Raw genomic sequence first — 9,343 nt, forward strand, 5'->3', positions numbered from 1 at the left:
TGCTGCAAAAGGTGTCTCTACAAAGTATTGACTTTGGGTGGGTGAATAGTTATGCACGCTCAAGTTTTCAGTTTTTTTGGTCTTATTTCTTGTTTGTTTCACAAGAAAAATACTTTGCATCTTCAAAGTGGTAGGCATGTTGTGTAAATCAAATGATACAAACCCCCCCAAAATCTATTTTAACTCCAGGTTGTAAGGAAACAAAATAGAAAAAATGCCAAGGGGGTGAATACTTTCGCAAGCCACTGTATAATATACATTTATAATTAGTATGCTCTGTTTAACTGATTTGAGAACTTTTTTTTGGTACTTATTTCATAGGCGGAAATCCCAGGGGGGACGGGGGGGACACGACCCCCCCATCCTGGGAAAAATATGATTTGTCCCCCCCAATATATCACTGTAAACATAACTATGTAATTTCAATAATATTAATAATACGCAATGAAAGCACTTGTGCTGATTATAGACACTTAATAGCGCGTTTTTAAGTTTCACAAGATTGTGACCCCCCCGCCCTTTGCCTCACAATGGTTTGATCCACTGCCAGTTCTTTAGCTTGCAAGGTAATAGAGGGTTCGTATCTACTGTCCGAAAGGCACTCAGTGTACGTAACTGACGTGAGGTAATCCAGTCAATCGCGCCTTAGCAATGTATATATTTTTTTAATGTTGCAGGGTTCACACACTAGCTGAATTTGCAGAGCTAGCGCGCAAACTAAAGCAAACATTAACTATCAAGCTAGCTAGTACCTATTCCATTTATGTGGCGTCGTCAAAGATGGAATATTTGCTATCGTCAGTATATTCCAAAATTAGCATGCAGCTGTAGTGCTTCAAAGTCCCTGTGATAAGGTTAGCGATAAACTGAAGTCCAAACTGAACAGAACTACACTCTCTTATACCATTGTCTTAAATATATTTAATGGTCTCGTTGCAAAAGCTAAATTGTCGCTAGTGAATTTTTTATTTTTTTCACCTTTAACCAGGTAGCAAAGATTATAGCAAACACCACAGAAACGGAATTGGTGCTCGCTAGCTTTGCAAATTCAGCTATTGTTGGAAGCCTGCCAATATGAAACAAACTATGTTAAAATTTCAAAACGTTGCAGCATGTGTTGTGTAAATGTGTGTGTGCAGCTAGACCGATCAGCCAGCCAGGTAGAAAAATGTCAGAAAAAAGTAAAAAGACGGACATCAGAGTATTTTTCACACAAGTGGCGGAGGTAGCGGTCCTGCTGCTGGGTTGTTGCCCTCCTACGGCCTCCTCCACGTCTCCTGATGTACTGGCCTGTCTCCTGGTAGCGCCTCCATGCTCTGGACACTACGCTGACAGACACAGCAAACCTTCTTGCCACAGCTCGCATTGATGTGCCATCCTGGATGAGCTGCACTACCTGAGCCACTTGTGTGGGTTGTAGACTCTGTCTCATGCTACCACTAAAGTGAAAGCACCGCCAGCATTCAAAAGTGACCAAAACATCAGCCAGGAAGCATAGGAACTGAGAAGTGGTCTGTGGTCACCACCTGCAGAACCACTCCTTTATTGGGGGTGTCTTGCTAATTGCCTATAATTTCCACCTTTTGTCTATTCCATTTGCACAACAGCATGTGACATTTATTGTCAATCAGTGTTGCTTCCTAAGTGGACAGTTTGATTTCACAGAAGTGTGATTGACTTGGAGTTACATTGTGTTGTTTAAGTGTTCCCTTTATTTTTTTGAGCAGTGTATATTTTTTTACATTTAATCCAATTGGTATTTAGCTTATTCCATCCCCAAACACCATGCTAGTTCTGTGTGAGTGGGCCAGTTTGTTTTGCATGACTATCTTAGTGTTTTTTAAAAATCATCTACTTGCGACATGACAAATCTCTTTGGGCACTTTAGTACCTACTTACCCGATTCACTTCCATCACCGAAGCCACCTGCCGTCGTGCTGTAGTAACACCGGTGAGGTCAGTGGACTTGGAGACTTCATTGACTGTGGCACAGGACCATTTGTTTCCCTGAGCTTCATGGTGAATCGACTCTTCCACTATTGGTACCCATTAATCTTTTTTGACAAAGTGAGCCCTGCCTGTGACTTAAGAACCAGGCAGGGGTTCCCCTGACCCAGTCTGCCCACCGCATCCTCGCTAAGCGTCCCCACTTTCTTCCCCTCTTCTCGAATTTCAGGCCAAACATGCATGCCGATAAACAGTGGTTGTAGTGCACTGCCCCACCACCAGGCCGTTCCCTTCTTGACGTCAAAGCCGAAATGTATTGTTGGTAAATTGCGAAAATGGAAGTGTATAATTATAGTTTTTTTAATAAACTTGTATAAGGTCCATTTTAAATGTAATATCATCAATCTATGTTGTTAGAATTGTGGAAATATATTGTGAAACCTGCCCTTTTAAAGCCTGCAGTAAGGATGCTTTATAACCTGTTATGAGCATGTATGAGCCTTAATAATAATCAGCAGGCCTTCCGTAAAATGCTACCAGAAGTTATGTACTCAATCAGGGAATTGGGCAGGAGTTAAAATACCTAAGAGCATTATGAAAACTTAATGAATGTAAAGATCAGATCACAATGTCCACACAAATAAGAGACTTAACTTTATGCTGAATCTCTGTTAAACCTTGGCCTTTGTGGATGTTTTGTTGTTTCAGAGCATGGCTTCGTAGGGTACTCCGAGGAGCTGCTACGTAAGAACACTCTACCAGACTACACGACAGGAGAAGGATTCTTCACTGTATTTGGAGTGTTCTTCCCCGCTGCTACAGGTGAACTACTATAACCATGTTTACAGCTGCTTACATGTTTACAGTTTGGTCATTTAGCAGACACTCTTATCCAGAGTGACTTAGTATAAGTCACTCTAGATAAGAGTGTCTGCATTCAACTAAGATAAGTTACAAAATCACATATCACAGTCATTGCACAGTCCCTGCTCTAGGTCTAACGACTGTTGATTGACTCACATTCTAGTGGTTCAAAGGACTGACTATGAACAATGCTTTAAATGCACAATCTCTAAGGTGTCTTGCTGTTCAATGGTCATTAACAATGCCCCTTTTCTAGCCATTGCCGTCATGGTAGGTCTGAGCTTCCACAGTGACAATTTGTATACATGTGATTATAATAGTTATAATATGACAGTTATAATTATATAGTCCTGTCCCTGGTGCGTAGGTGTGATGGCAGGCTTCAACATGAGCTCAGATCTGCAGAGACCGGAACACAACATCCCTGTGGGAACACTGGCTGCCGTCTGTACCTCGTACGTGTCTGTTGTTACTACCAGCACTTATTACATTGAGGTGTTCCAGACTTGTTCCTCAGCTTTTTTTTTGCTGGGGATTCGATAAACATTATACAATTTAATCTTTATTCCCACACCAATCCCAACATGCCATGAAATATTTAGGATCTTGTGACATCATTTCTTATTTATAGTGCGATGTGTGATCTTCCATCTAACTGATGAAAAACTGCTGGTGGTATTGTTGGCCACTACAGGTGGTTCCTGTATCTGGTCTTTGTATTCCTGCTGGGAGCCATCTGCACCAGAGAGGCACTGCACTTCGACTTCTTAATAGCAGAAAAGGTAAACTCTCTGTCCATCCTTTCCTCATTGTGACCATAGTGATTATTTCCTTTTTGAAGAGCTTACTCTCTTTCCTATTGATGATCAAGTTCAGAAGTATTCATGTCCAACGTAGTTCATGCTTCCCACACATTCTTCAACATTTTGAACATGTACACAGACATAGGCTACACAAGAATTGTCTGTGTGTTCCCGTATATCCTAACTGTGTGATAGGCATAGTGGGAATCTGTTATTATATGTGTAATGAAGTAGCCTGATCACATATCTGTTTATGCTGTCTCGCTAACTTCTATGCTAATTATTGTCATTGGATAGCACACAGACCTGAGACCAGGCTAGTGATGATGATGATGATGATGATGATAAGGATGTGAAATTGTTTAATCTCAGTGGTCCCAGTGGGCCCCTTTCTAGAGCGACAACAGTATGTTCTCTGAACCCCATTTGTACAGCTGAGAATGACAGAAATTTGAGAAAAGCTCTGCCGCAGAGCCCCCCTCCCCCCAACGCGCACACACGTACTCACACACAGAATGACAGAGATTACAGAAATGAGAGAAACATTGTACTGCTGAGGTCAATACCCTCCCACCTCCACACTCTCCCCAGTCACAGCTGTCCCTACACCAGCTAGCAGGGGGAGGTGCTGGGAGGGTGTGGGCGCTTGGGGGTTAGAGTTGATACACTGTACAGGGGGTGCAGCTCAGCTGTCTGTGGTGAGGGTGGGGGGTTGGATTAGTGGGTGGTCTAGGGGGGATTGAGAGGAATGGGCTATCTGTTGCATATGTGTACACGTTATCTACAGCATATGGTACAGCAGAAATACTATGGAGCTCAGCGAAAATATACAGCACACACATTTTGTACACCAAGTACTTTGCAAACAGATTTATTTGTGATTAAAAAATATATGTTTACTCATGGTAACACTTTATTTAAAGCCTGCAGGTAAATCGAATTGTATTGGTCACACACATATTTAGCAGATGTTATTGCGGGTGTAGCGAAATGCTTGTACAAAGTTGCTTAGGAGCTAGAAGCAGAGCTGCCGTATCTGTTAGCGCCATCTTTTAACTAGTAAAGTGCTACCAAATGTGTATAGGAAATTGTTCTAATTGCAAAAATGCCTACATTATGTCCTTGTTTTTTTCCTGCTTCAAACCTATTTTCACAAGGACTAAGTTGAGGAGAACTTAACTGGGTGTATTCATCATGGGGCCTCTTTCCCTCCTCGTTTTGTTCCAACTTCCCAGGTCTCCTTGGTGGGTTTCTTGTTTCTCCTGGGCCTCTACATCTCCTCGCTGGCCTCCTGCATGGGCGGTCTGTACGGAGCACCCAGGATCCTCCAGGTCATCGCCCAGGAGAGGGTCATCCCAGCCCTCGCCTTCCTGGGACAAGGGGTGGGTTTGCCTGGCAGGATGGATGGATGATCCATGAATCCAAAATTAAGAGAAATGGATCAGGGGCTCTATGTATTAAGCATCTCAGAGTAGGAGTGCTGATCTCGGATTTTTGATCACAATGAATAAGGTGACATAGATTGGGTGGACCTGATCCTAAATCAGCACTCCTACTCTTAGACTGTTGATACAGCTCCTGATAATCTTTCTCAGGTGAACAGTGCCACAGGACTAACCTAAGCCAAAAAAGACATTGTGCTGCTATAAACAGTTTATCACATAACTTGAACTGACATGTTTCTCCCTTGGCTAAATCAGAAACATCAAACACAATATAGTCTGTCTCCAGTGGGTGGGGGGGTGATACCGGTACGATGGGTGGGTTCCATGGGAAACGGTGAGAAAAGGGCCTGATTTTAGAGTGGTCAGTTGAGTAAACTAACCTCACAGAGAGAAAGAGAACAGATGGAGCATCCCAAATGTCACCCCATTTCCTATAAGGTTCACTACTTTTGACCAGAGCCCTATAGGTTCTGGTTAAATGTAGTGCACTATATAGAGAATAGGGTGCCATTTGAGATGCTGCCTGAGTGTAGCCTAACGGTTGGTCGTGGCTTATGAAACACAGCACACTACCCCCCTTCCTTTCCTCGGCCCCCACGCCCCTCAGTATTGCCTGGCCTGTACTGTTCGTGTTCGCTGGAACCAGGCCCTAGACATCTTGCCCTGAATCAAAGCCTCAGAAACCCAGGAAGGGAGGGAAGGGAGATGGACGGGGCTGGCCCAGATTGGCCTGGAACACTGCCAGAAAGGGAGAGAGAGAGAGAGAGTACCAGTGGTGGTTCAGGCAGCATGGTTGTAGTTCTAGTCAGAGCAGGCTGAGTCTGAGACCACAGCAACTTTTTTAAACAACCGGTTTGTCTCTTTTGTTGAAATTAGAGCTTCTCAGCAGAGCATAGCATATCTTCCTCTTTTTATCTCGCTCTATCTCCCCCTCTATCTCTCTCGTTGTCCTCTCTGTCTGTCTCCAACAGAAAGGTCCTAATAAGACTCCGGTGGCAGCCATAGTCTTGACTAGCCTGCTGACCATGGCTTTCATCTTCATCGGACAGGTCAACGTCCTGGCCTCCATCGTCACCATCAACTTCATGCTCACCTACAGCTTCATTGACTACTCCTACTTCAGGTGCGTGTGTGTGCATTGGGCGTGCATGTGTGCTGGAACCAGACCCTAGACATCTTGAATCAAAGCTGACTTTGACTACTCTTACTTCAGCGTGGCGATGACCTATAACCTCCAGCCCAGAGAGAAGAGGGTTGGTCCTGCCAAGAGGCCTGGGACTGGAGCCTCATCCTTCACAAACCATACGTCCAAGCCCCTCATGACCAGCACCCACCAGGTTTTTTTCATTAGTCAATACATTTTTCTAAATTCTGTTAAATGTTGAGTTCAGTCGTTTAAGTTCAATCAAGAGTAAATCAAGTGTCAATCAAAATTGATGCAAGAAAAAGCAAAAACAAAAAAACAAATATTCAGGTCAGTACAATACATCACAAAACAATACTTTTCCCCCCACAACCCACCAGGGTTATGGTACAGAGGGGGATGTTGCGAGCCCGGGGAAGGGGACCCTGTTAGAGTTTACTAGGGATATGGACCAGATCTTTCCCCTGCCCAATGCTGGTGAACAGGAGGAGACAGAAAAGGACAAGGCCACAGAGAAGGTGTCCATGCCAGGCCTGAGAGGCAGGATCAGGAGGGTGAAAGCCCCTGCCAAGAAGACTCTGATGGACAGCTTTGGGCTAGACCTTAACAGCAATGCCTTCCCTAGTGAGGGAGATGAAGATGGAGAAGGAGAGGGAGGGGTTGATCCGGCTCCCCCAGGTCCAGGAGAGTGTATCTTCCCCAAGGAAAGACCTGGAGAGCCCTGCCCAGACCCTGAGGAAGTGATACAGGACAAGGCCCTCCTTCCCGGTCGTAACCCCATAGAGCTTGACCCTCCAGGGCCACAGAGAGAAAACACTGGTGAGGAATACTTCGACTTAGAATTTTTGTTCACTTTTGACATTTGTTAGTGGTACCATTGGGCACATGGTGCACAGCTCTGATTCAGTCAACTTCATCACTCCCTGTGTGTGTGGGCATTTTACACATTCTCTACCTAATTTGCAACCATTTACCTCCTTCATACAGTACACTGTTAACATAGTGATGTAATAGTGAAATAGGTTATTGAATGTCTGGATTGTGTCTACCTGCTGTTTATACTTCATTCATTTCTGTAAATATGATGACAGGTTCTGACTGTAAACCAGACTACCAGGGATCAGAAATCCAACCGATGCCTGATTCCTTCTATGCCAAATTCTGCAACCACTGGATTGCACTGATTGGTGTAAGTAAGCCAGTAAAACATGCAGTATAACATTTCTGCCATATTGTATCTAAATGTATTTTCTTGATTACTTATGTTTTCCCCCCTGTGCAGGCATTATGTTCCATCCTGATCATGTTTGTTATTCAGTGGGTCTACGCCTTGGCCAATATAATAGTCGCCTTGGTCCTCTTCCTCTACATTGGAAAAGCAAGCCCTGGACTTCCAATAGGTGACTATCCATCTATGTCAACAACTGTCACATTCACACATCTCTGTGCATTTCTAATACAAGAAAGTATGTGTCAGTCACTGCTGAAGCCTTCAGTTACAGTCTCTCAGCCACACAGCTGTTCAGCAGGATAGTTAGAATAACTTAGTTAGAGGATTCTGCAACTCTGTGATATACAATCTCCCCTCCATACAATACCCTGCTTTGCTCCCCTAACTCAAGACTTTGACAGATGCATAATGTAGATCACACATGCACACCACACATGTCATGGTTAGTAAAATGGTTTTCATATTTTACAGGTCATACGAATATCTCCTATTGTATATCAGAGGAATATATTTTTATTCTGGAGTGGCAAGCTTTAGCTTATTGAATACATTGAACTTAGATGTTTTGTTTTTGAAATATGGTTTATAATATCAGCTAGTAATTGATGTATCATATTTATTACAATGTTTCTTTTGTGTGTATTTACAGGAGTGGCAGCCCGTTTCAGCTTTTTCAGATGGATTAGGACAACCCTGAGCAACCTAGGAAGGTATACAGCATCACAAAAACTTGTGTAAAATGAACATCATTCATCATGTATTCAGCTTTCTAGTTTGATGTTTGGCGATGTCTTTAAAGGCAGACGCAGCGAAATGACGTTGCCTAGAGCATCACTGCAGATATTGAGATGAGCGAGATGCAAGACTTCGCTCTCACAGTCACAAAATAGTGTCTGAGCATATGCACAAGTTCTCGTTACGCTTTTCACAACATGGTAGCTACGGAACCAAAACAGCAAAGAACTTGAGCCTCACGCTTCAACCCTCTTAGTTGTATTGAAAATTAACCCACTATGCTGTTTACTTTATGTATCTACGTCATATCGATGAGTCTACCTTTAAGGCCAAATATGTAGATAATTGATTGAACGGGATTGAACTCCGGTCTCTGGGGAGGCATACATGCACCTAGACTCCCAGACCATCGAGCCTGCACATTCTATTCTAATTATTCTAATGTCCTTTCCTTCAGGGGTGAGCTTCCTCGGGACCAGATTATCGTGACACCCTCTCTGTCAGGAGTCGGCATGGAAACCAGGCAGCTGACAGAGGAAAACCTGGACTTTGCCTCTCGGGACCGCTACCACCAGTCTTCCTTTATCGAACCAGACAGGATGGCGCACCTACAACTTAACTAATCACCACAACTCTGGATGGCTGGTCCCATCACAGACCATAGTAGCCTGGTCCAATATTTGTTTGGGCTGTCTTGCCAACTTGTTACAATGACCATAGGAGTTAGCAAAACAGCACAAAAAGATTTGGGACCAGGCTGAAGTAATGTCTCATTCTAGAATTTATAGACAGATTATAAGCAGTCAAGCTGAAATCAGTAGTCCTACTCTATGACATCTGGATTTGTACAGGTCTCTGTGACTGTGGCAATGCATTACATGTTTGAGCAATGCATTCCTCTCAATGATGTGCTCAAATGGTTATTCTCTATTTATTGTGTCCATTATCATTGAATATATAAACAATACATGTTATTTTCTTCCAATCTATGTTTGACCTCTGATTAAAATGTCTGGCTTCATCTGCTTGTATGTTGATGAGGGTGGTGCAACATTTTCAGCTGATTTGCAATTTTGTGACTTGCAACTTTGTAACATCAAGTCGATATTTCATCTTTGAGGTCTCAACTCCACACTTGTGGCATGCATGTCGAGTTTACTATTGTATCTTACAT

General features: G+C 43.3%; 1 protein-coding gene across 5 annotated transcripts in view; it reads left to right on the forward strand.

The window, feature by feature from the left end:
• Positions 1-9,228, forward strand: part of slc12a8 (solute carrier family 12 member 8) — a 29,958-nt gene extending 20,730 nt beyond the window's left edge. For 3 of the 5 annotated variants that reach the window (XM_071355237.1, XM_071355240.1, XM_071355241.1), the window contains 11 exons: positions 2,656-2,769; positions 3,179-3,266; positions 3,506-3,593; positions 4,850-4,996; positions 6,031-6,182; positions 6,273-6,396; positions 6,584-7,022; positions 7,295-7,392; positions 7,486-7,603; positions 8,084-8,144; positions 8,627-9,228. In XM_071355237.1, coding sequence (XP_071211338.1) covers positions 2,656-2,769; positions 3,179-3,266; positions 3,506-3,593; positions 4,850-4,996; positions 6,031-6,182; positions 6,273-6,396; positions 6,584-7,022; positions 7,295-7,392; positions 7,486-7,603; positions 8,084-8,144; positions 8,627-8,792 — 1,595 coding nt within the window. In that variant the 3' untranslated portion in view covers positions 8,793-9,228. The remainder of the gene's footprint in view (positions 1-2,655; positions 2,770-3,178; positions 3,267-3,505; positions 3,594-4,849; positions 4,997-6,030; positions 6,183-6,272; positions 6,397-6,583; positions 7,023-7,294; positions 7,393-7,485; positions 7,604-8,083; positions 8,145-8,626) is intronic. The other 2 variants (XM_071355239.1, XM_071355238.1) reach the window with 2 other exon arrangements.
• The last annotated feature ends 115 nt before the right edge of the window (positions 9,229-9,343 follow it).

This window comes from Salvelinus alpinus, chromosome 20 (assembly GCF_045679555.1).
Source record: "Salvelinus alpinus chromosome 20, SLU_Salpinus.1, whole genome shotgun sequence".
Classification (NCBI taxonomy): domain Eukaryota; kingdom Metazoa; phylum Chordata; class Actinopteri; order Salmoniformes; family Salmonidae; genus Salvelinus; species Salvelinus alpinus.